Raw genomic sequence first — 27,922 nt, 5'->3', positions numbered from 1 at the left:
AGGAAGCAGGCTTGTCTTCAAGGTCCCGCCCTTTCAGATGATTGGCAGCTCCCAGCTCCACTGCGCTCCGCGCGCTCCCGTGACGGGCAGCCCAGCCGGCCAATGGCGACGCGCGCTGAGGGAGCGGGGCGGGCCCGGCGGTGCCGGATGAGGAGACTCTGAGGGGAAGTTTGGCCGCCGCCGCTGCCGCGGGCCCCGTGAGGAGGAGCCGCCGCCGGGAGCGCGGGCCCGGCACCGCCGCGCCGCCATGGGCAACCGGGGCATGGAGGAGCTCATCCCGCTGGTCAACAAGCTGCAAGACGCCTTCAGCTCCATCGGGCAGAGCTGCCACCTCGACCTGCCGCAGATCGCCGTGGTGGGCGGGCAGAGCGCCGGCAAGAGCTCGGTGCTCGAGAACTTCGTGGGCCGGTGAGCGGCGGCGGCGGGGAGGGCGGCGGCGGCGGCGGGCCCGGGGCGGCGGGAGCGGCGGGCGGCGCTACGGGCGTAGGGCGCGTTCGGGAATAGCGGCGGCGTAAGGGCGCGGCCGGCGGAGCGGGCCCCGCGCTGCGCCAGCGGCGCACGGGCCGCGCAAACGGCGCAAGGGCCGCGCTGCGCCAGCGCCGGGACGGCGGCGGGGCCCGAGCGGGGGCTCGGTGCGGGCCGCGCCCCTGCGGTGTTGGTTCGGGGCAGGGCGGTCAACTGCGATCGGAGTGAGGGCAGCGGGGGTTCCGAAAGGGTTCGGGAGGGGGGTTCTGTGGGTGCTGCCGGTTGTCGCTGCTGGGTGTCGGCTCCGTGCCCGGGACGGCGGCGCGGGATGGTGCCTCGGCGCCCCGGGATTCCTCGGGAATGCTGAGCTGCGTGGGCCTTCCTCCCCACCACCACCACCACCATCATCATCATCATCATCATCATCATCCTCGCCGTGGGGCTGCGCCCCGGAGATAGGAGCGGCGCTGGGGTGGGCCCGGGAGCCGAGCGTGGCCGCCCCGATAACGGGGAGCAGAGCTCAGCACCCACCCGGCAAGGCGAGGGGGATCATCCCTTGGGGGAAAAATCCACAAAAACCGAGTTCGGCTGCACCGGCAGAGCGCTGCCCCGGCCCTTGGCCTTTGTCTGCATCAGCTGCTCGCCCCGTCCGTGCGGAGCCGGTTCCTGCCGGCTGCTCCGTCCTCCCCTGCCCCCTCGGTCCGGGGCTGTCACTTCCTGAAGCATCCAGGACACCACCAGCAGCCTCCTTGCCGCGATGTCCTTCCATCCCGGCCCCGTCCCGCTCTCCCCTCAACCTTCATGTTCCCAAAATTCCCATCCCCGTGTTCTTCCCGCTGTTTCAGGCTGGTTTTGACAGCCCTTTCTCCGTGGAAATGCCCCACTGGGAGCTCCAGCGGGGCTTCCCTGCAGCTGGGCTTTCTCCACTGGGTCCCTCCCTCCCTTCCTGTGGCGTTTCTCCAGGTGGATCCGAGTCCAGGCTGGGATCCGCCGCTTTTCCCTTCCATCCCAGTGCAGGCCGGACTCCCAGCCTGGCTTTGGGCTTTTCCAGCAGCAGCCGGGGTGGAAGCAGTGGAGTTATTCCCCATCCTGAATTCCTGGGAATTCTGGCAGCCTTTAATTACCCAGCCCTGGTAATTAAACCCCTTTGTGTCGCAGTCGGATCCATCCGGGAATCCTTCCCCACCTCGTCGTGCAGCTTGTGCTAATTAGGGTTAATTACACCCCAGGGGTGTCCTGTCCCTGTCCTTGGGAATGTGAGGATGGGGCGGTGAGGAATGCTGACCTGACCGTTGTCATCCCAGCTTTGAGGATGAACAGGGGCCGGGGTTTTTTTTTCCCCTGGATCACAAATTCCAGCTGGGATGAGCCGGGGCCCCGGGGCTGTTCCGATTGTCCCAACGATCCGCAGGGATCCATCGAGCCGGGCTCGGAAACTGCCCGTGGGGGCTCGCTCCTCTCGATCTTTGCAGCTGTGGGAGCTTCATCTCGGTTTTTCCGAGCCGCCAGGAAGCCCTGGATCCGTGTTGGGAGGCCCTGGATCTGTGTTGGGAAGCCACGGTCCTGTTTCTGTGGGTTCTGTACCCCCAAAATACATGGGAAGATAATCCTGAGGTGCCCAGAATCCCTTGGAGGGAGCTGGAATTGGGCTGGGATGCTCTAAATCCATGACTTAGCCTAACTGGGCTGGAATCTCCATGGGGAATGGCCTGGCCTCACTGGGACTTCCGTGGGGGGATTGGGATTGGTGGTGAGGGGCCTGGAGCGCCTCAATCCCTGGATTTAGTGGGAGAAGCACTGAGGGAAGGACCTGGGATCGTCACTGGCGTTCTTTGTGGCCCCAACATCCCTCTTTGGAGCCTTGTCCCAGCCCTTCCCGGAGCTGTCTCTGGCCTGGGGGACAATGGAGCCGTTGTCCCCCGGGGGTGGGGACAATCCCGAGGGATCCTGACCTCAATGGGGCATTATGAGCCCTTGTGCCCAAGGGAAGGCCGGGGTTCACCCCGGGCTGGGAATCCTTATCCCGCCTCGGGGAGCGTCCCCTGAAATGCCTCGGGGATCCCAAAGTGGGGCTAAGCCCCAGGTGTTGGGATCAGTGGGATTTGGGGCCAGAGGGAGAGCTGAGTCCCACGGGAACGGGACGAGGGCGGTGACCCATCCCGAGGGTCCCCAGGTCTGGTGGGGCTGGAGGTCTCCAGGGGTAAATCCGTGGGATTTGCCTTGGTGGAGTGGGTTTGGTGGGGAGCCGTGGCCAGAGGAATCCAGGGAATTCCATCAGGAATGGGAAGGGAATCGCTTGGAGCGAGGTGAAGCCGGGGTTCGGTGTTTTGGAAACGTGGAAACACGCTCAGGTGTTTCCCCAGCGGTTTTCCTGGCACTGAGAAGTTCCCACCGCACTTCTCCACCCTGAAACCTTTGTCCCTTTGTCCCTTCGCTGGCCCTGGTCACACCTGAGCCCAGGTGGGAGGCGGCAGGATCCGGGCCGGTGACGTCCCGGGGCTCCTCCGCACGTCACCGCAGGGCTCGGATCCTGCCCAGCCGGACGCGGGGACAGCCGGGGCTGGGTGGCACCTGCCACCCGTGTCCTTCCCCGAGTCCCCTCCTTCCCCTCCGCATCAGCGACTGCCAGCTGATGGAGCCGGGAATCCCGGGGGGCTGGGACAGGGAGATCACCTCGATTCCCCTGGGAGTGGGGCTGGGATCAGGAGATCACCTAAATCCCCCTGGGATCAGGGCTGGAACAGGGAGATCACCTCGATTCCCCCTGGGATCAGGAGATCACCTAAATTCCTCTTGGATCGGGGCTGGGACAAGGAGATCACCTCGATTCCCCTGGGAGTGAGGCTGGGACAGAGAGATCACCTCGATTCTCCTGGGATCAGGGCTGGGATCAGGAGATCACCTCAGTTCCCCCTGGGAATGGGGCTGGGAGATGGGGATCACCTAAATCCCCTGAGATCGGGGCTGGGACAGGGAGATCATCTCGATTCCCCTGGGAGTGGGGCTGGGATCAGGAGATCACCTCAGTTCCCCCTGGGAATGGGGCTGGGATCAGAAGATCACCTAAATCCCCCTGGGATCAGGGCTGGGACAGGGAGATCACCTCGATTCCCCCTGGGAATGGGGCTGGAACAGGGAGATCATCTCGATTCTCCTGGGAATGGGGCTGGGATCAGGAGATCACCTTGACTCCCCCGGGATCAGGGCTGGGAGGAGGGAGCAGCAGATCCAGAGGCGTTGGACCCCGCTTTGTGGGAATCACCCTGGGCCCAACATTCCTGCCGGGACCGACATTCCCGCTGGGCTCCGCGGGGCCGGGGGCAGCTGGGGCCTCCCCGAGGTTCATTCATTCCACCTTTTCCCAGCCCGGGAGCTGCCCGGGGCTGTCCCGCTCGGGCTCTTCCCGCCGGACCTGTCCTCCCGGTTGGGCAGGAAGTTCATTTCCGAGCTGTCACCCCGGGTCCGGGACAGGGCTCGGGGTTTGCCGGGAAGGCTCTGGCGCGGTGTCGGGGTGACGCCGGCAGGGTGACACCGGCAGGGTGTTGTTGGCACTGCCGTGACGTCCAGGCCGGGCCGTTCTCGTCAGAGCCGCTCCCTGGGGTGATCCCGGGCAGTTATCACTCCCAATTCCCAGCAGGCACTTCCCTGTCCCATTTCCTGCACGGGAAAGGGGTGGTGACAGCCCCGGCCCAAATTTGCCCTTGGAGCAACACCTTTTCCAGGCAGGATTTCTCCCAAAAAAGCTCCGGGCACTGAGGCCAGAAGGAATTCTGTGGGAATTTCCTGCTTTCCGTGGGGATCTGCACTCCCAGGAGAGCAGGGATTGATCCCGTGTGTTCCCAAGCCCTTCCAGTCCCCTCCCAGGGCTCTCCGGTGCTGGAGGAATCAATAGGATTAATTCATTTATTGACCCATCCTTTCATCCCTTCCAGGGATTTCCTTCCCCGCGGCTCTGGGATTGTCACTCGCCGGCCTCTCATCCTGCAGCTCATCTTCTCCAAGACGGGTACGGGGCTGGAAAGCAGGGAAGGAGTTCCCTGTGCAGCCGTGGGGGTTCGCACACAGCAGCCCTCCCACATGGCGCCCTCGGGTCCATCCCGCTGCCCCCGCGTTCCCAGATTCCCCTGCTTATCAGGGAGGAATGCGGGGGAGAGCTCAGGGAATGCCTGGGAATGCTGGGGAGGCCAGAGGAATGCCAAGGAAAACCAAGGAACGCTGAGCTGGGCATGGGGGTGACTCATTTTCCCAGCCAGGTTTCCATCAGCCATCCCGATATCCGGGGAGAATTCCTTTGCCCCCTTCACCTTGACCAGCCAGGTTCTTCTCCTGCCAAAAAAAAAAATTAAAATCCCTGGATTTGGGTGAATCCCAGAGCCCCTGGTGACCTCCCGGAGCCATCGGTGGCTCCCGGGAGCTGAGGGAGGCTCGGGAAGAGCCGGCCTTGGAGCGATGGGAGGGTTGGTGAGGGCTCTGGGGTGAGGGGTGAGGTGTCAGGGATGATTCCAGCCCTGGCAGGGCAGGGAGGGCAGGGCAGCGCCGAGGTTTCCGCTCTGCCCACACGGAGGGAAGGAGGAAGGAAGTTGCACCATCCCGGCTGCCGCAGCGCGGCCCCGGAGCTGCTGAAATCCCTTTTCCTGGGGCAGACTGGGATCCAGGGGAGCTCCTTGGTGTCCTGCAGCCCCTTCCCCATGTCCTGCAGCCCCTCCTCCTTGTCCTGCAGCCCCTCCTCGTTGTCCTGCAACCCCTTCCCCATGTCCTGCAGCCCCTCCTCAGTGTCCTGCAGCCCCTCCTCAATGTTCTGCAGCCCCTCCTCAGTGTCCTGCAGCCCCTTCCCCATGTCCTGCAGCCCCTCCTCGGTGCCCTGCAGCCCCTTCCCCATGTCCTGCAGCCCTTCCTCAGTGTCCTGCAGCCCCTCCTCAATGTCCTGCAGCCCCTCCTCAGTGTCCTGCAGCCCCTTCCCCATGTCCTGCAGCCCCTCCTCGGTGCCCTGCAGCCCCTTCCCCATGTCCTGCAGCCCTTCCTCAGTGTCCTGCAGCCCCTCCTCAATGTCCTGCAGCCCCTCCTCAGTGTCCTGCAGCCCCTCCTCAGTGTCCTGCAGCCCCTCCTCAGTGTCCTGCAGCCCCTCCTCAGTGTCCTGCAGCCCCTTCCCCATGTCCTGCAGCCCCTCCTCGGTGCCCTGCAGCCCCTTCCCCATGTCCTGCAGCCCTTCCTCAGTGTCCTGCAGCCCCTCCTCAATGTCCTGCAGCCCCTCCTCAGTGTCCTGCAGCCCCTTCCCCATGTCCTGCAGCCCCTCCTCGGTGCCCTGCAGCCCCTTCCCCATGTCCTGCAGCCCTTCCTCAGTGTCCTGCAGCCCCTCCTCAATGTCCTGCAGCCCCTCCTCAGTGTCCTGCAGCCCCTCCTCAGTGTCCTGCAGCCCCTCCTTGGTGCCTTGCAGCCCCTCCTCGTTGTCCTGCAGCCCCTTCCCCACATTCCCCACACATCCATCCCCATCCCCCCGAACGCTCCCTGTTTCTGACGTCCCCAATCCCTCCCAGAGTACGCCGAGTTCCTGCACTGCAAATCCAAGAAGTTCACGGATTTCGATGAGGTCCGGCAGGAGATCGAGGCGGAGACCGACCGGGTGACGGGCACCAACAAGGGCATCTCCCCCGTGCCCATCAACCTGCGCGTGTACTCCCCGCACGGTGAGGGGAAATCCTGGAAAACGGGGGCAGTCTGGGGGTTATGGGGCCACGCAGGAGCGAATCCATCGGGAATCTGGCTCCGGAGGGAGGGTTGGGCGCGGATCCCCCGGAGGGATCCCCCCACCTTCACCCCATCCATGTCCCCCCCCCCCGCCAGTGCTGAACCTGACCCTGATCGACCTCCCGGGGATCACCAAGGTGCCGGTGGGGGATCAGCCGCAGGACATCGAGTTCCAGATCCGGGACATGATCCTGCAGTTCATCAGCCGGGAGAGCAGCCTCATCCTGGCCGTCACGCCGGCCAACATGGACCTGGCCAACTCGGACGCGCTCAAGATGGCCAAGGAAGTGGATCCGCAGGGTAAAGGGATGGGGGGCGGCTTTGGGGCTGCAGGGGCTTCTCTGCCTTCCTCATCCTCTTCATCCTCCTCTTCGGTTTCTCTCCGTTCCGTGGGTCCCTGCTGCGTTTGGCTGGGGTTAACTGGGATCAACCCTTGGCTCCACAGGCCTGCGGACCATCGGCGTCATCACCAAGCTGGACCTGATGGACGAAGGCACCGACGCCCGGGACGTGCTGGAGAACAAACTGCTGCCCCTGCGGAGAGGTACGGCCGGGCCCGGGTCCCTGCGTGTCCCCCATGTCCCCCTCAGGTCACTCTGTGTGTCCCCCATGTCCCCCTCAGGTCACTGTGTGTGTCCCCCTCAGGTCACTGTGTGTGTCCCCCATGTCCCCCTCAGGTCACTGTGTGTGTCCCCTGTGTCCCCCTCAGGTCACTCCGTGTCCCCTTCCCTGTGTCCTTCCCTGGCTCTCTCTGTGTCCCCTGTGTCCCCCTCACATCACTCTGTGTGTCCTCCTCAGGTCGTTCTGTGTGTCCCCTGCCCTGTGTCCCCTCCGGCTCTCTCTGTGTCCCCCTCAGGTCACTCCATGTCCCCTGCCCTGTGTCCTTCCCTGGTTCTCTCCGTGTCCCTCGTGTCCCCAGTGTCCCCTGCCCTGTGTCCCTCCCTGGCTCTCTCTGTGTCCCCCTCACATCACTCCATGTCCCCTGCCCTGTGTCCCCTCTGGCTCTGTGTTCCTCTCAGGTCACTCCATGTCCCCTGCCCTGTGTCCCTCCCTGGCTCCCCCCGTGTCCCCAGTGTCCCTCCCTGGCTCTCTCCATGTCCCCTGCCCTGTGTCCTTCCCTGGCTCTCTCTGTGCCCCCCGTGTCCCTCCCTGGCTCCCCCCGTGCCCCCCGTGTCCCTCCCTGGCTCCCCCTGTGTCCCCAGTGCCCCCAGTGTCCCCCTCCACCCCGCGATGTCACCGCCTGCCCTCCGGGCGCCCTTCCCGGGCCGGGTCCCACCGCGTCCCCGCTGTGCCAGGGTACATCGGCGTGGTCAACCGGAGCCAGAAGGACATCGACGGCAAGAAGGACATCCGCGCCGCGCTGGCGGCCGAGCGCAAGTTCTTCCTGTCCCACCCGGCCTACCGGCACATGGCCGAGCGCATGGGCACCCCGCACCTGCAGAGGGTCCTCAACCAGGTGGGACGGCCCCTTCCCGCTGCGTTCCCGCCTGGAAAAGCCGAGTTTTCCGGGCTCCCGGCTCAGCTTTCCCCGTCCCTCGGCAGCAACTCACCAACCACATCCGGGAGACGCTGCCCTCGCTGCGGAGCAAGCTGCAGAGCCAGCTGCTGTCCCTGGAGAAGGAGGTGGAGGAGTACAAGAACTTCCGCCCCGACGATCCCGCCAGGAAAACCAAAGCCTTGCTGCAGTGGGTTCCTCTCCAGCTGCCTTCCCGGCGGGATGGGATTTGTCCTTCCCAGCTGGGAATGTTCCTCTTAGTCTCGGGGAGGAGCTGGAATTGCTCTCCTTGCAGGGTGGAGGGATGGGGAAAGCTTCTCCTGGGAGTGCCCCTGGAGCATCCCTGCGTTTTGCCGTGGGAACTGGGAGCCCTGTCCCTCCCTGACCTTCCCACACCGCAGGAAAAGTGGGATTTGCACTTCTCCCGCCCCAGCTGGTGGAACCAGGGGAATTTTTGCTCCAGGGGAGCTCCCTGATTCCTGGTTTTCCTGCCCAGGATGGTGCAGCAGTTCGGGGTGGACTTCGAGAAGCGGATTGAGGGTTCGGGAGATCAGGTGGACACTCTGGAGCTCTCCGGGGGCGCCAGGATCAACCGGATTTTCCACGAGAGATTCCCCTTTGAGCTCGTGAAGGTGAGGATTGGGGTGCTCCCTGTCCCTGGAGGCTTTTCCAACCCAAACCGTTCCACGACCCCATAAAAATCCCTAGATTTGAGGTAGACAGAACGGAGCAGCCCCTGCCTGGCGAGGCTGCAGGGATGGTCCAGCCTGGGATGGGTCATTCCGGACAGTGGGACAGCCCCGATTGATTCCTGAGGGTTCCTGATTCCCACTCCCTTTCCCGGCAGATGGAATTCGACGAGAAGGATTTGAGGCGGGAGATCAGCTACGCCATCAAGAACATCCACGGGGTGAGGCAAGTATCCAGCAGGGATCCTTCCCTGGACACAATTCCCGACCCAGAGCCTGCTCAGGGCAGGTGGGAAGGGCTCTCCTGGAGCAGGGGTTTTCTCTGCTGAGGTGGAAATTGTTCTCCAGGAGCAGAATTGCTCCCTAGGAGTAGGAACTGGCTCTCCCAAAGCCGGGAGCTGCTCTGTGGGGTCAGGCAATCCCTCCCTGGGATGGGGCACCGTCCCAGTCCTGTCCCAGTCCCGCTCTGATCCCGCTTTTCCTGCTCCCTGGGCTCCAGGACGGGGCTGTTCACGCCGGACCTGGCGTTCGAGGCCATCGTGAAGAAGCAGGTGGTGAAGCTGAAGGAGCCGTGCCTGAAATGCGTGGATTTGGTGATCCAGGAGCTCATCAACACCGTGCGCCAGTGCACCAGTAAGGTACTGGTCAGCCCAGTGACACCAGTGAGGGACTGGTCAGCCCAGTGACAGTGACATACTGGTCAGCCCAGTGATACCAGTGAGGGACTGGTCAGCCCAGTGACAGTGACATACTGGTCAGCCCAGTGACAGTGACATACTGGTCAGCCCAGTGACACCAGTGACATACTGGTCAGCCCAGTGCCACCAGTAAGGGACCTCTGGCCAGAGCCATTCCAGCCCCATCCCTCCTGCAGGTGCCTCCCTCCACCCAAACCCCCCCTAACCCTAACCCCCCCTCCACTGGTAGAATTTGGGATCAAACTGGGCATTCCTGGGTTTCTCCTGGTGTTCCCTGGCCTGGGACAGATCCTGACGGATGGGCTGGGATTTTGGGGATGCCCCACAGCCCAGCCAGCTCCTGTGGGAGCAGGGGGAATGGGAACCCCTTCTGCAGCTCCCGGGGCAGGGGTTTGGTGGGGTTTGGTGGGGAGTGGAGCGCTGCTCCCCCCGGAGCTGCCTGGCTCCATCCCAGCGGTTCTTCCCGGGCCTTTTCCCTCTTTTCCAGCTGGGTTCCTACCCCAGGTTGCGGGAGGAGACCGAGCGGATCGTCACCACCCACATCCGGGAGCGGGAGGGCAAAACCAAGGACCAGGTCAGCTGCCAGGCCATTCCCAGCACCCCCAGCGTGGGAATTCCCACCTTCCCTGACTCCCGATTCCCTCAGATCCTGCTGCTCATCGACATCGAGCTCTCCTACATCAACACCAACCACGAGGATTTCATCGGGTTCGCCAAGTGAGTCCTTTTCCGGGGGGGGCAGTTCCCGCATTCCCGTTGTGTTTTCCTTGTGGGGGACACCGGAGTCTCCCACATCCCACCAGCGCCTTTGGCACCCGATTCCCTCAGGTTTGGGGTACGGGAAAGGGGCTGGGAAAAGCTCCAGCCTCAGGAATTTGGATGAATCCCGATGGTTCGGGCTGTTGGAACCACCCTGGAGCTGCCACGGAGCAGGAATTGCTCCCTGTCCTCTCTGTCCCTCCTCATCCTCTCCCCTGCCAGGAGCAGGGCTCTCTCTGCCACCTTCCCTTGACTCTTCCCGGTGTTTTCCAGCCCCAAACCTCTGGGAAGCTCTCAGACTCCAGCTCAGGGTGCCTGGAGCCCACTCCCATCTCCTGCCCCTTAAATTCCCACATTCTTCCTCCTGTTTTTTTTCTCTCTTCCCCCTTTTTTCTCTCTTTCCTCTCCGGTCACACTCCCTGCTCTCCTCCTGCTCTCTGCTGTTTCCCCTTGGATCCATCACCTCTCTCTGTCTCTGGACTGTTCCGATCCTCTCCCGCCCCAGCTGTTTCACTGAGCAGCACGTGGCGACCGGGTGGGTACCGGGGGCAGCTCCCCCTCCCCAGGGCATCCCGGGAGCTTCCCCGGGGCTGGCAGATCGGCAGCTGGGGAGGTTCCCTCGGGGCTGGGAGCTTGGGTTTGGGATCCTGGAGCTTCTCCCAGTTCAGCCTTGGAAGTGGGATCCTGGAGCTTCTCCTCCCAGTTCAGCCTTGGAATTGGGATCTGGAGCTTCTCCTCCCAGTTCAGCTTTGGAATTGGGATCTGGAGCTTCTCCTCCCAGTTCAGCTTTGGAATTGGGATCTGGAGCTTCTCCTCCCAGTTCAGCTTTGGAATTGGGATCTGGAGCTTCTCCCAGTTCAGCCTTGGGTTTGGGATCCTGGAGCCTCTCCCAGTTCAGCCTTGGTATTGGGATCTGGAGCTTCTCCTCCCAGTTCAGCCTTGGGTTTGGGATGCTGGAGCTTCTCCCAGTTCAGCCTTGGAATTGGGAACCAGGGAGCTTTTCCTTTGGATCTTGGAGTTAGGGAGCTGCTCCTCCCAGTTCAGCCTTGGGTTTGGGATGCTGGAACTTCTCCTCCCAGTTCAGCTTTGGAATTGGGATCTGGAGCTTCTCCCAGTTCAGCCTTGGGTTTGGGATCTGGAGCTTCTCCTCCCTCTTCAGCTTTGAGTTTGGGATGCTGGAGCTTCTCCCAGTTCAGCCTTGGGTTTGGGATGCTGGAGCTTTTCCCTCAGCTCTGGGAGCCAGAGAACTTCTCCTCTGGGTTTGGGATCTGGGTTGTTTCTCCTCCCAGTACAACTGGGAGCCTGGAGCTTCTCCTCCCAGTTCAGCTGGAGTTCACCCAGATCACCCCTGCCCTGGGATCCGGGAGGAGCTGTCGGGATCGGGGCAGGCAGGGAGGGCTCCCCCAGATCCCCCAAATCCCAGCGCTCCCCTTTCCCAGGGGTGGGTGTGTCCCCCCCGTCGGCTGCTCCGGGGCGTCCCGGTGGGATTCTAACGGATTTCCTGGATTTTGTTCCCGCTCCTGACTAACGGTTCCGCCCCCTTGGTGCTCAGGAGAGACAGGTAGCTTTTCCCTCTGGTGCAGGTAATGCTCGATCCCGATCCTGATCCTGTTTTGGGGGGAATTAGGTGTTTCTGGAAGCTCCTGGTTCTCGGTGGTCGGAATCCCCTCGGGAATCTGCAGCCGCTGCTCTGCTCGCTCGGTGTTTTACGCCCTCCTCCCTCTGGAGTCGCGTCCTGGGAATGCCCATCCCTCAGGAGGAGATCCCGGTGTCCCGTCCCCCCTCTGTGCGCTCGGTCCTGGGCAAAACCTCGGGAAAAAAACCTCGGGAAGGGGCTCTGGAATTCCACCCTTCGGATCGGCTCCTCCCCGCGGCGTTCCGGGTGCGTGGCCCTCGCTCACCTTCCTCTTCCCCACCTCAAAATCCCGTTTTTTTTTTCCCCCCTTTTCCCAGCGCGCAGCAGCGGAACACGCAGACCAACAAGAAGAGAGCGATCCCCAACCAGGTACAGCCGGAGGCTCCCGGAATTCCTGCTCCTCCTCCCCCTGCTCCGAGCTCCGAGCCCATCCATTAACACCGGTAGCCAAGGCCGGGCTTGGACGTGGAAAAGCAGAGTGGGGGCGGAATTCCTGCCTGAAAGCAGCGGGACAAAAATTTGGGACAAAGCGGGCGGGAGACGCGGCCCTGGCAGTGGGGGGGGCGAGGGACTGGGAGCTGGGACGACACCGGGGTGTCCCGGGAGGACCCCGGGGTGTCCCCACGGCTGTGTCCCCTCCCCGGTCCCGCTCCCAGGGGAATGTTGGGATGAGCAGGAGCGGCCGTGCCCCTTCCCCGCTCCCTCCGGAAGCCGCTCCGAGGGATTAACGCTGGGAATGACCATTAATAGCATGTAACGGGTTTTCTTCTGCTGTTTTTCCGCTTTTTTTCCTCCCTTTTTTTGTGCTTCCCGCTCTCTCCTGTCACTTCCTTCCCTGTCCCGTCTCCTCTTCCTGCTTTTTTTTTTTTCTTTTTTTGTCTTTTTCCCCCCTTAATTTTGCGCGCCCAAAGGGGGAGATCCTGGTAAGTACCACGGAGCGGGATAGTGCCGGGACAGCGCCCGGCGAGGCCCGGCCCTGCCAGGAGCAACATTCCCAAAAACCCCAAAAAAACCCCCAAAAGCGCCGCCCCCCCCCGCTCCCCAGGATGGAGGACGCTGGTGGGAGAAGGGGGACGGGATTCCCAGAGGGAGCAGCCGGGATCTGCCCGGTGGAAATCGGCTTTGTCCCCCCTGTGCCTGCTCCAGGGGCTTTGGGGTGACCCCAGCCCGTGCCCGGGATCCGGGACAGGGAATGCTGCCTGCTGGGGTCCAGGTCACTCCCGGTTTTCCCAAACTTTGGGAGACAGGAGGCCAAAAACTTTCTGGTTCAGCCCAGAACGGCTGGTGGGGGGTGAGATTCCCTCTAATCCCTTGGGAACACACGGAGGGAAGGGCTGGGAGTTCATTTCTCCCCCTCAAATTCCCTTTTTTTGGGCGGGATTTGGGGTTTCGCCCTGCCCTGCCAACACCAGAATTCCCAACCTGGCTGCTCCGAGCCCCTTCATTCCACCCACAGAGCTCCTCCTCCCTCCTGGGACAGGGAGGGCAGCATTCCCTGTCGGGGATCCAGGGGATCCCAATCCCACTGCTCCACACTCGGAGCCTGTCACCGCTCCAGGAACGTGGAAGTGTCTGACAGGGAGCCCTTTCCAAACCCCCACGCTGGGATTTACAGCCCCGGGGTGGCCTCAGCCCCGCTGGGCAAGAGAAGCAGGATAATGGCGTGGATCCTGCCTCTGGACAGAGCTGGAATGTCAGAGCCAGGAGCAGGAGCAGCTCCCTGGTGTCAGCCACCACGTTCCCGTGGGGAAACAGCCACGGGCTGGCACTGAAACACTTTTATTGTCCCAAAATGCGGATTCCAGGGGGCCCCGCTGCGTCCCGCTCCTCCCAGGAGGGGCTGTGCCTCCCGTTCCATGAATCCCTGTCGCAGATCCGGCCTTTTCCCGGCTCTTCAGACACTTCCACTTCCTCTCAGCAGCCCCCAGATGTTGCGGGGAGCCCCAGGACCCCCAGAGCTCCGGGCAGGGCCGTTCCCTCGCCGGCTGTGGGACGGGATCGCGACGGGAAGGGGGGAGAGCTGGGAATTGGGGATGGGAGCCCTGCCGAGCTCCGAGCCCCAAAACCATCCCCGTTTTCACCAAAATCCATCGGTTTTAAAGGAACTTCCTCCCTCCTGCTCCTACTCCTGGGCTTCTCCCGGAGGCTCCAGCTCCCGCTGGGCTGCACCCACCCTCTCCCTTTTCCATGTAACCCCTCAGAATTCCCCCAGTGCCTGCCAGACCCTGTTCCCTCTCCCTGCTCCACAGGCAGATCCCTTTTTTTCCTTTCAGCCCCTTTTCCTCATGATCCCTTTTCCCAATAACCCCCCCAAGCCCCCCCCGACCCCTCTGGCTTTGCTCCGATCCCTTTCCCACCGCTCATTCCCGATCCCCGGTCCTCCCTCTCCCCCTTCCCGCCTCAGTTCCTTTAAAACCCGCTCGGATCCAATCCCGGGGTGGTTCCCAGACGGGGACGGGGCTCTCGGAGGTGAAATCCCCCTCCCCTGCCCCCTGCAATTCCCGGGCTCTCCGTCCTTCCCTCTCCCGGAGCGCTCCGTCCGCGCTCCGCCGCAGCTCCGGCTTCGCTCCTTCCTCACCCCGGGAATCTGCCGTGGCTCCTGCGCTGGGAAACCGACCCCAACCCCAGCCCCGGGAGGGGATCCCGGTGTTCCCGCGGAGCCACGGCAGGCTCCGTGTCTAACCCGGCTCTGCCTCTTCCCGGGGGCCGCTCCCGCTCCGGCCGCGCTTCCCGCTGAGCCCTGGCACTAACCCGAGGGGTGGGAGAGCCCCGGGTGGGGCAGCTGGGACACGGGGAGGGGCTGGGATACAGGGATGAGGCGCTGGGATCCGGGGATGTGCTGGGATGTGGAACCCGTGGTGGATCCCTGCCGGGTCCCTCCCGCCAGAAAAGAATTCCTCGGCGATTCCCAGCGTTCCTGGGCGTTGGGTGGGCACTCCCCAGGACTCTGGGATCCACCCACGGATCCCTGGGGCAGCGGGATCCACCCGAGGGCTCCCCGAGAGAGCGCGGATGGGAATTCGGGATCATCCCGCTGGCCCGGGCAGGAGCTCCCTGCTTTTCCCACGGGGCTTTGGGGAGCTGGGAACGCTCCGGGTGTTCCCACAACACTGCTCCCAGCTTCCCTGCGGGACGGGGGAGGCCTGGCGGGCTTTGGGACGGCTGCGGGATCCCGCTGATGTCCCCCGGCGTGCTGCAGGTGATCCGCAGGGGCTGGCTCACCATCAACAACATCAGCATCATGAAGGGCGGCTCCAAGGAGTACTGGTTCGTGCTCACGGCCGAGTCGCTCTCCTGGTACAAGGACGAGGAGGTACGGGGCGGAAAAACGGGGGGAAGTCTGGGATTCCGGGGGGGAAATGGGGAAAATCCAGGATTCCGGGGGAAAATGGGGAAAATCTGGGATTCCGGGGGGAAAATGGGGAAAATCTGGGATTCCGGGGGGAAAATGGGGAAAATCCAGGATTCTGGGGGGAAAATGGGGAAAATCTGGGATTCCGGGGGGGAAATGGGGAAAATCTGGGATTCCGGGGGGGAAATGGGGAAAATCTGGGATTCTCGGGGCTCCGGGCAGAAAAATGGGGGGAAGTCCAGGATTCCGGGGGGAAAAATGGGGAAAATCTGGGATTCCGGGGGAAAAATGGGGAAAATCCAGGATTGCGGGGGAAAAATGGGGAAAATCTGAGATTCCGGGGGGAAAACGGGGAAAATCTGGTATTCCCAGGGCTCTGGGCAGAAAAACGGGGGGAAATCTGGGATTCTGGGGGAAAAATGGGGAAAATCCAGGATTCTGGGGGGGAAATGGGGAAAATCCAGGATTCCGGGGGAAAAATGGGGAAAATCTGAGATTCTCGGGGCTCTGGGCAGAAAAACGGGGGGAAGTCCAGGATTCCGGGGGGAAATCCAGGATTCCAGGGGGAAAACAGGGAAAATCTGAGATTCTCAGGGCTCCGGGCAGAAAAATGGGGGAAAATCCAGGATTCCAGGGGAAAAATGGGGAAAATCCAGGATTCCTGGGGCTCTGGGCAGAAAAACAGGGGGAAATCTGGGATTCCCAGGGCTCTGGGCAGAAAAACAGGGAAAATCTGGGATTCTCAGGGCCCTGGGGGAGAATCTGGGTTCCTGGGGCTCCGGGGGAAAAAAATGGGGTGTGGAGATGGAATCTGGAATTCCTTGGGCCTCTGGGGGGGAGATCCTTGGGATTAGGGGGGGTGATTAGCACTCCGGGTTAATTATCAGCAGAACCAATCCCGAATTCCCCCTCTCCAAACCTCGGCATCCTCTGCAGCCCCATTCCAGCAGGGAATGCCGGCGCTGGAGGGAGCTGGGATGGGTCCTGCTCCCAGCAGGATGACCCCGATTCCCTCCCTGGCTGGATTTTGGGGTGCTGGAGCCAGCACATCCCCCCTTTTTTCCTGCTGGAACTTTTTTTATTCCTGGCCCGCTGTTCAGGGGTGCTCCAGACCCCCCTCATTCCCAAAGTGATTCCTCAGGGCTTCCCCCAGGAAGGGCCGGGGCTCCTCCCCGGAGGTTTTGGGTTTTCCAGCCTTCCCACCACCGGGATCTGATCCCGCTCCTCCCATGGCGTCATGTTGGGGGGCCCTTCCCGGGATTTGGGGGGGAATCACGGCGTGGGGTGGGGGGCTCTGGAGGGGCCGGAGCCCACACAGGGTCAGGGAAAGGAGGCACGGACACGGCGTTTATTTCCCGGGAATGTCCAGGCACGGCTCGCGGGATCCAATCCCGCTTTTCCTTTGTTCCTCCGGCCTCTTCCAGGCGAAGGCAAAGCTCTGGAGCACCCCCCCGACCCCCCCAAATCGCTGCTCCCCCTGCACATTCCTGCCCCGAGCCCTCCCGGTTTCCTGCGGGGCCTCTCCAGGGGGAGCGGGAGCGGCCTCGGGATGAATGAGGCTCTGTCCTCACCCCGCCGGCTCCCCCCAATCCCTGAAATCCGGGGGACACCGACAGGGCACGGACCCCCCCCCCCCCCCGGCCCTGGCGCCCCCTCACTCCCGGGGAAAATCCCGCAGAAAACCTGCGGGATGGGCCGGGAAAGGAGCGATTCCTGGGAAAGGAGCGATTCCCGGGAAGGGGGCGATTCCCAGGAAAAGGGAGATTCCCAGGAAGGGGAGATTCCCAGGAAAAGGGAGATTCCCGGGAAGGGGGCGATTCCCAGGAAGGGGAGATTCCTAGGAAAGGGGCAATTCCCGGAAAGGAGCGATTCTCGGGAAGGGGAGATTCCTGGGATAGGGGCGATTCCCAGGGAAGGGAAAGGAGCGATTCCCGGGGAAGGGGTGATTCCCAGAAAGGAGCAGGTCCCGGATTCCCGGGCAAGGAGCAATTCCCGGGAAGGGGCCATTCCCAAAAAAGGGGCAATTCCCAGATTCCCAGGGAAGGAGGGATTCCCGGGGAAGGGGCCATTCCCAGATTCCCGGGGAAGGGGCAATTCCTGGATTCCCGGGGAAGGAGGGATTCCCGGGGAAGGGGCCATTCCCAGATTCCCGGGGAAGGAGGGATTCCTGGGGAAGGGGCCATTCCCGGATTCCCGTGGAAGGGGCAATTCCCGGATTCCCGGGGAAGGGGCAATTCCCAGATTCCCGGGGAAGGAGGGATTCCTGGGGAAGGGGCCGTTCCCGAATTCCCGGGGAAGGGGCAATTCCCAGGAAGGAGCAATTCCCACTTACCTGCGGCAGCTCCGGCTCCGGCGCCGCCCGCGCCGGCGTAACCAATGTGCAGACTACTGTACATCCCTTCCCACCTGAACAGGTAGTCTGAACACTGGGAACGCCGGCCCGGCTCTCCCCGTCCCCCCCGCGGGGCTGGATTTTTTTTTTTTTGGGGGGGGGGGTGGGGGTGTCGCTGTCCCGGGGCCGCGGCTTTGTCTGCTCCTGACGTGGCAGAGCCCTCGGCTCCGAATCCCGCCTGGAAAAGCGCTGTGGGTTTGTCAGGAAATCGTGTGGGGCGCGGGGGAGGGGGCCGGCCCCGGGTTCGTGGCCTCTCCACAAAGGCCAACGTCACTTTTTGGGACCATCTGGAGACAAAGTGGAGCTGGAGCTGCTCTAAACAATTCCAGATGTTGCCGTTCCGGCGGCCCCTGGCTGGAAGCGGCTCCCAGGCTCCTTCCAGCCGCATTCCTGGGGGTCCCTGCTGGAGCAGGGTGGGCTCCGGGGGGGTCCGGCCCCATCCCAGAGCTGCCCACGGAGCTGGAGGGACCAAATCCCAAAGCAACCCTGGAAAAGGCAGAGCAGCACCCACGGGGACCCCCGGGCCCTCCCGGAGCAATTCCCCCATCCCAGGCTGCACAGGATGAGCTGGGAATCTCCCGTTGAGCCTTTTCCAGCGGGAGTTTGGGGTCTGCAGTTCCCAAAGCCGGGGTTCATTCGCCCTCCGTGGCCTTCCGGGAGCTCATCCCTGCTTCCCTCTCCTCCCCTTTCCCAGGAGAAGGAGAAGAAGTACATGTTGCCTTTGGATAATCTGAAAATCAGGGATGTGGAGAAGGGATTTATGTCCACCAAACACATCTTCGCCATCTTCAACACGGAGCAGAGGTGGGGAATCCTCCTGGACAAGGCTCCTGGTTTTCAGGGATTTTTCCCACCCCTTGGAGCCAGCCCTGCTCCCGGGGGCTGCGGTCCCACGCAGGGGGAATCCTGCAGAGGAAGCAGTGGCTTATCCCACATTCCCACTGGGATTCCGCGGGGATTCGTGGCTCTGGGGGCTCCCCCCTGACCCCAATCCCTCCTTCCCCTGCAGGAACGTGTACAAGGATCTCCGGCAGATCGAGCTGGCCTGCGATTCCCAGGAGGACGTGGACAGCTGGAAAGCCTCCTTCCTCCGGGCGGGAGTTTATCCCGAGAAGGACCAGGTGAATCCCATCCCCAGCCCGGCCCTGCGGGGCTGGGAGCAGCCAGGAGCTGCCCAGGACTCGCCGGAGGTGCAGGATGAGATCCCCAGGGTGCTGCCGGACGGATCCCGCTGGTTCCAGGCTGTGGAGTGACCCCCGGGATGGGAATGGGGCCGGGAGTGGAGCAGGGGGATCCCTCCCGCTCCTCCCTGATCCCAGGGCTGAGCATTCCCCATTCCCTGCCCTTTGCAGACGGAGAGCGAGGACGGGGCCCAGGAAAACACCTTCTCCATGGACCCGCAGCTGGAGAGGCAGGTGGAGACCATCCGGAACCTCGTGGATTCCTACGTGGGGATCATCAACAAATCCATCCGGGACCTCATGCCAAAGACCATCATGCACCTCATGATCAACAATGTGAGGGGGAAGAGGGGCTGGGGAGGGGGAAAAGGGGCTGGAGAACATGGAAAAAGGAATGGAGAGGGGTGAAAAGGGGCTGGAGACTGGGAAATGGGGTTGGGGAGGGGGAAATGGGGTTGGGGAGGGGGAAAGGGGGATGGGGAGAGGGGAAAAGGGGCTGGAGACCATGGAAAAAGGGATAGAGAGGGGGAAAAGCGGTTGGGGAGGGGGGAAAGGGGATGGAGAGGGGGGAAAAGGGGATGGAGAGTGTGAAAAGGGGCTGGGGAGTGGGAAAAGGGGCTGGAGAACATGGAAAAAGGAATGGAGAGGGGTGAAAAGGGGCTGGGGAGTGGGAAAAGGGGATGGAGAACATGGAAAAAGGAATGGAGAGGGGTGAAAAGGGGCTGGGGAGTGGGAAAAGGGGCTAGAGAGCAGGGAAAAAGGGCTGGAGAACTGTGGGAGGGGCTGGAGTGGCTCAGCCCGAAGAAAGGAGGCTCCAGGGGCATCTCCTGGCTCCTGACAATTCCCTGGAAGGAGGTTGGAGCCAGCCAGGGGCTGGTCCCTCCTCCCAAAGGGGACAGGACAAGAGGAAATGGCCTCAAGCTGTGCCAGGGGAGGTTCAGGCTGGATTTGGGGAAAATTTTTGAGTTTTCCAGCCCTGACACTCCCCTCCCTCGGGAAGTGCCTCAGAGCTGTGCACGCAGCACCCCGGGGGGGGGGGGGGGGGGACAAGGAACCGGGACAACACCCACCCCAAACCACCCAAAAACCCCCATTCCCACCAACTGGGGCGCTCCCCCACCCCCGAGCAGCGCGTCCCAGCCCTTCCCTCGTGCCCCCAGACCAAGGATTTCATCCACTCGGAGCTGCTGGCCTTCCTGTACTCCTCGTCCGACCAGGGCAGCCTGATGGAGGAGTCGGCGGAGCAGGCGCAGCGCCGCGACGAGATGCTGCGCATGTACCACGCGCTCAAGGAGGCGCTGGCCATCATCGGCGACATCAGCACCAGCACCGTGTCCACGCCCGTGCCCCCGCCCGTGGACGACACCTGGCTGCAGCCCGGGGCCGGCCACAGGTGGGCTCTGGGGCTGGGGGGGGGTTCCCCGGGGGGGGGTTTGGGGGGTTTGGGGGGTTTGGGGAGGGTTTGCTGCAGGATTGTGGGGTGTTTGGGGAGGGTTTGCTGCAGGATTGTGGGGTGTTTGGGGAGGGTTTGCTGCAGGATTGTGGGGTTTGGGGGATTTGCTGCAGGATTAGGGGTGTTTGGGGTGTTTGCTGCAGGGTTTGGGGGGTTTGGGGAGGGTTTGCTGCAGGATTGTGGGGTTTGGGGGGTTTGCTGCGGGGTTTGGGGGGTTTGCTGTGGGGTTTGGGGGATTTGCTGCAGGGTTTGGGGGGTTTGGGGGATTTGCTGCAGGATTAGGGGTGTTTGGGGAGGGTTTGCTGCAGGATTGTGGGGTTTGGGGGATTTGCTGCAGGATTAGGGGTGTTTGGGGAGGGTTTGCTGCAGGATTGTGGGGTTTGGGGGGTTTGATGCAGGGTTTGGGGGCTTTGCTGTGGGGTTTGGGGGGTTTGCTGTGGGGTTTGCTGCAGGATTGTGAGGTTTGGGGGGTTTGGGAGGTTTGCTGCAGGGTTTGGGGGGTTTGCTGCGGGGTTTGGGGGATTTGATGCAGGATTAGGGGTGTTTGGGGTGTTTGCTGCAGGGTTTGGGGTGTTTGGGGAGGGTTTGCTGCAGGATTGTGGGGTTTGGGGGGTTTGATGCAGGGTTTGGGGGATTTGCTGCGGGGTTTGCTGCAGGGTTGTGAGGTTTGGGGGCTTTGGGAGGTTTGCTGCAGGGTTTGGGGGGTTTGCTGCAGGGTTTGTGGGGGTTTGCTGTAGGATTGTGGGGTTTGGGGGGGTTGCTGTGGGGTTTGGGGGGTTTGCTGTGGGGTTTGGGGGGTTTGGAGTGGTCCATGTGGTGCTTGGGGTGTTCCCAGAGGGGTTTGGGGGGGTTCCCAGGGGTTTGGGGTGTCCCACTGATCGATCCCATCCCGTGTCCACCCCGCTGACCATCCCCATCCCGTGTCCATCCTGTGTCCATCCTGCTGACTGATCCCATCCCGTGTCCATCCCGCTGACCATCCCCATCCCGTGTCCATCCCAATGTCCATCCCCATCCCGTGTCCATCCCCACCCCGTGCCCACGGTGCTGACCATCCCCACCCCGTGTCCATCCCAATGTCCATCCCCATCCCGTGTCCATCCCCACCCCGTGTCCACCCCGTGTCCATCCCATGTCCATCCCCACCCCGTGTCCACCCCGTGTCCATCCCATGTCCATCCCCATCCCGTGTCCATCCCATGTCCATCCCATGTCCATCCCCACCCCGTGTCCACCCCATGTCCATCCCAATGTCCATCCCCATCCCGTGTCCATCCCATGTCCATCCCATGTCCATCCCCACCCCGTGTCCACCCCGTGTCCATCCCAATGTCCATCCCCATCCCGTGTCCATCCCCACCCCGTGCCCACGGTGCTGACCATCCCCACCCCGTGTCCATCCCGTGTCCATCCCGTGTCCATCCCCATCCCGTGTCCACCCCGTGTCCATCCCGTGTCCACCCCGCTGACCATCCCCATCCCGTGTCCATCCCGTGTCCATCCCGTGTCCATCCCCATCCCGTGTCCACCCCGTGTCCATCCCGTGTCCACCCCGCTGACCATCCCCATCCCGTGTCCACCCCGTGTCCATCCCATGTCCATCCCCATCCCGTGTCCATCCCATGTCCATCCCATGTCCATCCCCATCCCGTGTCCATCCCATGTCCATCCCAATGTCCATCCCCATCCCGTGTCCATCCCCACCCCGTGCCCACCCCGCTGACCGCCCCGTTCCGTTTCCAGCCCCCCGCCTCAGCGCCGGCCGCCCTCGGCGCTGCTCCCCCCGGGCCGCCCCCCGTCCCTGCGGGCCCCGGCCCCGGGGCCGCCGCTGCTGCCGCTGCCCGGGGGGGCCCCGCCCGGGGGGGCCCCGCCCGCCTTCGCCGCGCCCCCGATCCCCTCCCGCCTCGGCCCCTTCGCCGCCGCCAGCGACCCCTTCACGGCCCCGCCCCAGATCCCCGCCCGGCCCGCGCGGATCCCGCCCGGGATCCCGCCCGGAGTGCCCAGGTGAGACATCCGCGGGGACTGGGATCTGCTGGGATCCACTGGGACTACACTGGGATCTGCTGGTGTTACACTGGGATCCACTGGGGCGGGCTGGGGAGTACACTGGGATACACTGGGATCCAATGGGGTGGGCTGGGATCCAGTGGGATTACATTTGGATCTGCTGGTGTTACACTGGGATCCACTGGGGCGGGCTGGGATCACACTGGGATTATGCTGGGATCTACTGGGGTTACACTGTGATCCCCTGAGATTGGCTGGGATCCACTGGGGCGGGCTGGGGAGTGCACTGGGATACACTGGGATCCAATGGGATTACATTTGGATCTGCTGGTGTTACACTGGGATCCAGTGGGGTGGTCTGGGATTACACTGGGATGGGCTGGGATCCACTGGGGCGGTCTGGGATCACACTGGGAGCCACTGGGATGGGCTGGGATCCACCGGGATCTGCTGGGATACACTGGGGCGGGCTGGGATTATGCTGGGACCTGCTGGTGTCAGACTGGGATCTGCTGGGGTTACACTGGGATCCATTGGGATCTGCTGGGATTAGGCTGAAATCCACTGGAATCCATCGGGGTGGGCTGGGATCCACTGGGGTGAGCTGGGATCCACTGGGACATGCTGGGGTTGGGCTGGGATCCACTGGAATGGGCTGGGGTGTGCTGGGATCCATTGGGATCTGGGGCTGTGGTGGGCCGGGATCCACTGGGATGGGCTGGGATCCAGTGGGATCTCTCAGGGTCTCTCTGGGATCCCCCAGGATCCCCCCGGCCCTCAGCCCCCCCCCCGTTGCCCCACAGGAGGCCCCCGGCGGCCCCGAGCCGCCCGACCATCATCCGCCCGGCCGAGCCCTCCCTGCTGGATTAACCACGGGATCCACGGGATCCACGGGATCCACCCCGGGCCACCGCCCTCGGAACGGGGAGAAACCGGGGGGAGAACGGGGGAAAAAACGGGGAAAAAACGGGGAAAAAGCGACCCAGAGACCCAGAGGCAGCCCGGGGTGATCCCAGATCCCATCCCGGGCTGATCCCGGGGGTGATCCTGAACTGATCCCAGGCTGATCCCTGATCCCATCACGGGGTGATCCTGAACTGATCCTGGGGCTGATCCCAGGGCTGATCCCGGATCTTGGAGCTGATCCCGGGGCTGATCTTGAATCCCTTCCCGGGGCTCATCCCGGTTCCTGGGGCTGTTCCCAGATCCCGTCCCGGGGCTGATCCCAGGTCTTGGAGCTGATCCCGGATCCCGTCCCGGCGGGGGCAGCTCCCGGGCAGGTCCCAGCAGCTGATCCTGGCAGCTCCGGGGCCCCCCCGGTGCCCCCCCCCCGCCGGGGCAGGGCCGGATTTTGGGGGGGGGGGGGGAACTTTGCACTTTGTCAGAATTGCCGAGGGGGGAGGGGAGGGCCCCGCCTCTGCCTTCCTCCCCTCCCCCTCCTCCTCCTCCTCCTCCTCCTCCTCCTCTCTGGATTCTGCCCCAAAACCGCCCCCGGCTCCTCCCCCACCCCCTCCCAGCCTTGGGTTTGGGTTTTTTTTTTTTTTTTGTTTTTTTGGGGTTTTTTTTTCGGTTCTTTGGGGGGTTTTTTTTGGGGTTTTTTTTTGGGTTGTTTTGTTTTTGTTTTGTTTTGGTTTTTTTGAGTTTTTTTTTTTTTAGGGTTTTTTTTTTTTTTTTTTTTGAGGTTTTTTTTTAAAGAACTTGGGGGTTTTTAGGGCTGGGGAAAACACTGGAATTCCCAGAGGGATTCACCAATGACCCCAATTCCGTGAGAACCTCAGGAATTTCATCTCGGGAATTGCCCCGGGAGAGGAGGAGGAGGAGGAGGATGAGGGGCAGGGGGAGGAAGCTGCGGCCCCCCCCGGGGTGGGGGAGGGGGCTTTGCTCTGGAAGCTTCTCCCCCTCCCCTCCCCACCCCCACCGCGTTCCCGCCAGGAGCCGAGGTTGTAAATATTTTTACAGACTTGTATTAATTGTATAAAAAAAAAAATTAAAAAAAAAAAAAAAAAAAAAGGGGAAAAAGAAAAGAAAAAAAAAATTAAAAAAAAAAAAAGGAAAAAAAAAGAAAAAGAAAAAAAAAAGCCACAAACCGCGGCCCAGCAATAATGTGGATTTTTCCAACCCCCCCCGGCCCCGGTGCCTTAACGACCCCCCGGCTCGGGGGGGCCAATTAATCCATTAACGAGCCGGGGGCGGTTTTGGGGGGGCGGCTCCGGCCCCCCCCGGGGGTCCCCCCGAAGTGCCTCCGCTCCGCGTCCCATTAATGAACTAAAAACCGGCAAAAAAAATCCGAATAAAGGGAAAAAAAAAATCCAAAAACCGGCTGAGGTCTGTGCAGTTCCTGGGGGTGGGGCACCAGCCCTGTCCCGCTCCCGTTCCCGGCGGGAATTCCGTGCGGAACGGGGAAAAATCGGTGAAAAATCCCCAAGTTTAATGTTGGGGGGCCAGGGGCAGATTCCAGGGCCCAGGGGCAGATTTTGGTGGCCCACGGGCAGATTTCGGGGGCCCAGGGGCAGATTTTGAGGTCCAGGGGCAGATTTTGAGGTCTAGGGGCAGATTTTGGGTGCCCAGGGGCAGATTTTGGGGGGCCCACGGGCAGATTTTGGGTGCCCAGGGGCAGATTTTGGGGCCCAGGGGCAGATTTTGGGTGCCCAGGGGCAGATTTTGAGGTCCAGGGGCAGATTTTGGGGCCCAGGGGCAGATTTTGGGGCCCAGGGGCAGATTTTGGGGGCCGACGGGCAGATTTTGGGGCCCAGGGGCAGATTTTGAGGTCCAGGGGCAGATTTTGAGGTCCAGGGGCAGATTTTGGGTGCCGAGGGGCAGATTTTGGGGGGCCCACGGGCAGATTTTGGGTGCCCAGGGGCAGATTTTGGGGCCCAGGGGCAGATTTTGGGTGCCCAGGGGTAGATTTTGAGGTCCAGGGGCAGATTTTGGGTGCCCAGGGGCAGATTTTGGGGGGCCGACGGGCAAATTTTGAGGTCCAGGGGCAGATTTTGGGTGCCCAGGGGCAGATTTTGGGGGGCCCACGGGCAGATTTTGGGTGCCCAGGGGCAGATTTTGGGGCCCAGGGGCAGATTTTGGGTGCCCAGGGGCAGATTTTGAGGTCCAGGGGCAGATTTTGGGGCCCAGGGGCAGATTTTGGGGCCCAGGGGCAGATTTTGGGGGCCGACGGGCAGATTTTGGGGCCCAGGGGCAGATTTTGAGGTCCAGGGGCAGATTTTGAGGTCCAGGGGCAGATTTTGGGTGCCGAGGGGCAGATTTTGGGGGGCCCACGGGCAGATTTTGGGTGCCCAGGGGCAGATTTTGGGGCCCAGGGGCAGATTTTGGGTGCCCAGGGGTAGATTTTGAGGTCCAGGGGCAGATTTTGGGTGCCCAGGGGCAGATTTTGGGGGGCCGACGGGCAAATTTTGAGGTCCAGGGGCAGATTTCAGGGCTCATCCTCCTTTCTTCCATCCCCTCCATGCGAAGATCACGACGATTTTTCGGGGATTTCGCAGAAATCTCTTCCCAGCCTGGAGCAGCCGCGTTTTTGCCCCCCCACCCCGCCTCGCCCAGCCCGAGCTCGGAGCTTTGGGTACAAAAACCCCATTTTTGCGCAATGGGCGAGAAACTCCCATTTCCTGCGGCCGAGCCGCCGCTTCCTTCCCGCGCCCCCGGCGGATCCCGGCGGATCCCGGCAGATCCCTCAATCCCCGGGAGCTCCCAGAGCAGGAGGAGGAGGAGGATGAGGATGAAGGTGAGGATGAGGATGAGGTTGGAGTTCCTGCTCCTCGTGGCTGCGGCTTTTGCCTCGTGCTCGAGCCAGACCGGGCACGATCCCAGCGAGGATTCCCGCCGGGATTCCCGCCGGGATTTCCGGGATTCCCCTCGGGATTCCCGCCGGGATTCCGGTTCCGCCGCCCCCAGGCTCCTCCCGGCGCCGCTGCTGCTCCAGCTGCCCCCGGAGCCGGGTCCGCCCCGGATCCGCTGCCTGGCCCCGCGCCGCTTCACCGGCAGCACCTTCGAGCTGCTCCGGGGAGTGCCGGGGCTCCCGGTGCGCAGCGTCCCCGCCGCTCCCGACCGGCACTGGGCCGACTTCTCCCTGCCCGGAGCCGCCCGCTGCTTCCGCTGCCGGTACCGGAGCCACAACGGCAGCGCCTGGCTGGAGTCCGAGCCGAGCCCCGGCACCGGCGGCTCCGGTGGGTGGCGGGGAACGCCGCGGGGAATCCGCGTCCCGCCTCCCGGGGCTGGCCCCGAGCCCAACCCGGGGTTTTTCGCCCCAGATTTGGGTGATACCGAGTGTCAACCGAGCACCGGCACCGCCGCGGGACCCGCACCCACGGCCGGGACCGTGCGGGACGGCACCGGGACCGCGCGGAACGGCACCGGGACTCTGCAGAACGGTACCGGCACCGCCCCGGGCTGACACCTGTCACGGTCCCGGTGCCGGATCCCGGTTCCTGATCCCGGTTCTGGATCCCGGTACCGGATCCCGGTGATCCCCGCTCTCTCTCCCTTCCAGATCCTTCCTGGCTCCTCCCGGTCTCGGTCGGTGCCGCCGTCCCGGGGCTGCTGCTGCTGCTGGGGGCTGCGGCCGTGGGCTGGCGAGGTGGGAGGGGGGCTCGGAACCGGGAATTCGGGGGGGCTCGGAACCGGGAATTCCGGGGACTCAGAACCGGGAATTTCGAGGGGTTCAGAACCGGGAATTCCGGCGGGTTCGGAACCGGGGATTCCGGGGGGTTCAGCGCCCAGGGACCCCCACCCCGTCCTGCTGGGGCGTCCTGGCCCCCGGTGCCACCGGTTCTGTCCTCACAGGGCTCCGGCGGCGGCGCGGACAGAGCCACACGGTGCCGGCCCCGGTAAGGCCGGACCCCCCCCGTGCCCCCCAAATCCACCCCAGACCCCTCCGCGCCACCCGCGTCCCCCCAAAATCCACACCCGCGTCCCTCCCGTCCCGGCAGAGCCTCCCCCTGGCCCCCGCGCCGACGTCGCTGTCCCCGTGAGGGGTCCCGGTTGTCCCCTCCTCCTTCCCGGTGAGGACACGGAGCCGGGAGCGCCTCCCGGTGTCACCACGGATCGAGGCTGGCCCTGGATCCGGTTACCGGGAGCCCTCCGGGAGGATCCCCCCAGCCTCCGGTGCTGCCGGGGCTCCACCGGACTCTCCGGTGCCAATAAAGGTGTTTGTCTCCAGCGCCGCCGCATTCCCGGTGTCCCGGTACCGGTGCCCATTCCCAGTGTCCCGTTCCCATTCCCGGTGTCCCGGTGTCCCGTTCCCGGTGCCCATTCCCGGTGCCTGTTCCCATTCCCGGTGTCCCGGTGCCCGTTACCCGCGCCCGTTACCCGTTCCCATTCCCGGTGTCCCGTTCCCGTTCCCGGTGTCCCGTTCCCGGTGTCCCGTTCCCGATGTCCCGGTGCCCGTTACCGGTATCCGTTCCCATTCCCGATGTCCCGGTGCCTGTTACCCGTGCCCGTTCCCGGTGTCCCATTCCCGATGTCCCGGTGCCCGTTACCGGTATCCGTTCCCATTTCCGATGTCCCGGTGCCCGTTCCTCGTTCCCATTCCCGGTGTCCCGGTGCCCGTTACCCGTGCCCGTTCCCGGTGCCCGTTTCCGGTGTCCCGGTGCCCGTTACCCATGCCCGTTCCCGGTGCCCGTTTCCGGTGTCCCGGTGTCCCGTTACCCGTGCCCGTTCCCATTCCCGGTGTCCCGGTGCCTGTTACCCGTGCCCGTTCCCGGTGTCCCATTCCCGGTGTCCCGGTGCCCGTTACCCGTGCCCGTTCCCATTCCCGGTGTCCCGGTGCCCGTTCCCGGTGCCCATTCCCGGTGTCCCGGTGCCCGTTACCCGTGCCCGTTCCCGGTGCCCATTCCCGGTGTCCCGGTGCCCGTTACCCGTGCCCGTTCCCATTCCCGGTGTCCCGGTGCCCGTTCCCGGTGTCCTCCCGCCCGCCAGGGGGCGCACCAGGCCCGGCCGCTGCCGTTCTTGGGGCGTGGCCATCGCGACGGGAGGGGGCGTGGCCATGTCCGGGCGGGGCCCGGGTCAGGGTGGGCGGGGCCCGGGTCGGGGGGCGGGGCCCC

At 63.4% G+C, this 27,922-nt stretch overlaps 2 protein-coding genes across 7 annotated transcripts; both read left to right on the top strand.

The window, feature by feature from the left end:
* Positions 1-150: 150 nt before the first annotated feature.
* DNM2 (dynamin 2) lies at positions 151-24,368 on the top strand. 2 transcript variants are annotated; one of them, XM_053933008.1, is made up of 21 exons: positions 151-408; positions 4,398-4,471; positions 6,000-6,149; positions 6,307-6,510; positions 6,656-6,754; positions 7,506-7,666; positions 7,753-7,895; positions 8,202-8,337; positions 8,553-8,620; positions 8,894-9,032; positions 9,580-9,666; positions 9,739-9,809; positions 11,805-11,856; positions 12,399-12,410; positions 14,687-14,800; positions 17,926-18,035; positions 18,241-18,352; positions 18,584-18,748; positions 19,573-19,805; positions 21,609-21,869; positions 22,676-24,368. In XM_053933008.1, the coding sequence occupies exons 1-21, from the start codon at positions 248-250 to the stop codon at positions 22,740-22,742; spliced, it is 2,619 nt and encodes an 872-aa protein (XP_053788983.1). In that variant the 5' UTR covers positions 151-247; the 3' UTR covers positions 22,743-24,368. The 2 variants fall into 2 exon arrangements, with proteins under 2 accessions (XP_053788983.1, XP_053788984.1); XM_053933009.1 differs by lacking the exon at positions 12,399-12,410.
* A 682-nt stretch (positions 24,369-25,050) lies between these two features.
* LOC128782639 (translation initiation factor IF-2-like) lies at positions 25,051-27,075 on the top strand. Of its 5 annotated transcripts, none has more exons than XM_053933073.1 (5): positions 25,051-25,073; positions 25,282-26,047; positions 26,132-26,251; positions 26,371-26,707; positions 26,810-27,075. In XM_053933073.1, exons 2-5 carry the CDS (start codon positions 25,330-25,332, stop codon positions 26,883-26,885), a joined length of 1,251 nt encoding a protein of 416 aa, XP_053789048.1. In that variant the 5' UTR covers positions 25,051-25,073; positions 25,282-25,329; the 3' UTR covers positions 26,886-27,075. The 5 variants fall into 5 exon arrangements, with proteins under 5 accessions (XP_053789048.1, XP_053789050.1, XP_053789049.1 ...); XM_053933075.1 differs by having other exon boundaries at positions 25,282-26,251; positions 26,371-26,457; positions 26,664-26,707; XM_053933074.1 differs by having other exon boundaries at positions 25,282-26,251; positions 26,371-26,457; positions 26,664-27,075.
* The last annotated feature ends 847 nt before the right edge of the window (positions 27,076-27,922 follow it).

Source organism: Vidua chalybeata (genome assembly GCF_026979565.1).
Source record: "Vidua chalybeata isolate OUT-0048 chromosome 33 unlocalized genomic scaffold, bVidCha1 merged haplotype SUPER_33_unloc_1, whole genome shotgun sequence".
Taxonomy (NCBI): domain Eukaryota; kingdom Metazoa; phylum Chordata; class Aves; order Passeriformes; family Viduidae; genus Vidua; species Vidua chalybeata.
The sequence above is the reverse complement of the archived record's forward strand: the minus strand, read 5'-3'. Positions and strand labels throughout refer to the sequence as shown.

What these genes read in the sequence shown, in the direction of transcription:
- DNM2 (XM_053933008.1), top strand. Translation starts at nt 248, where the DNA reads ATGGGCAACCGGGGCATGGAGGAGCTCATCCCGCTGGTCAACAAGCTG. An exon ending in TTTATCCCGAGAAGGACCAG is followed by an intron (nt 18,353 to 18,583) that starts GTGAATCCCATC and finishes TGCCCTTTGCAG; the next exon opens with ACGGAGAGCGAGGACGGGGC. An exon ending in ATCCCGCCCGGAGTGCCCAG is followed by an intron (nt 21,870 to 22,675) that starts GTGAGACATCCG and finishes GTTGCCCCACAG; the next exon opens with GAGGCCCCCGGCGGCCCCGA.
- LOC128782639 (XM_053933071.1), top strand. Translation starts at nt 25,330, where the DNA reads ATGCGAAGATCACGACGATTTTTCGGGGATTTCGCAGAAATCTCTTCC. An exon ending in CACCGGGACTCTGCAGAACG is followed by an intron (nt 26,252 to 26,370) that starts GTACCGGCACCG and finishes TCTCCCTTCCAG; the next exon opens with ATCCTTCCTGGCTCCTCCCG. An exon ending in GCCACACGGTGCCGGCCCCG is followed by an intron (nt 26,708 to 26,809) that starts GTAAGGCCGGAC and finishes CCGTCCCGGCAG; the next exon opens with AGCCTCCCCCTGGCCCCCGC.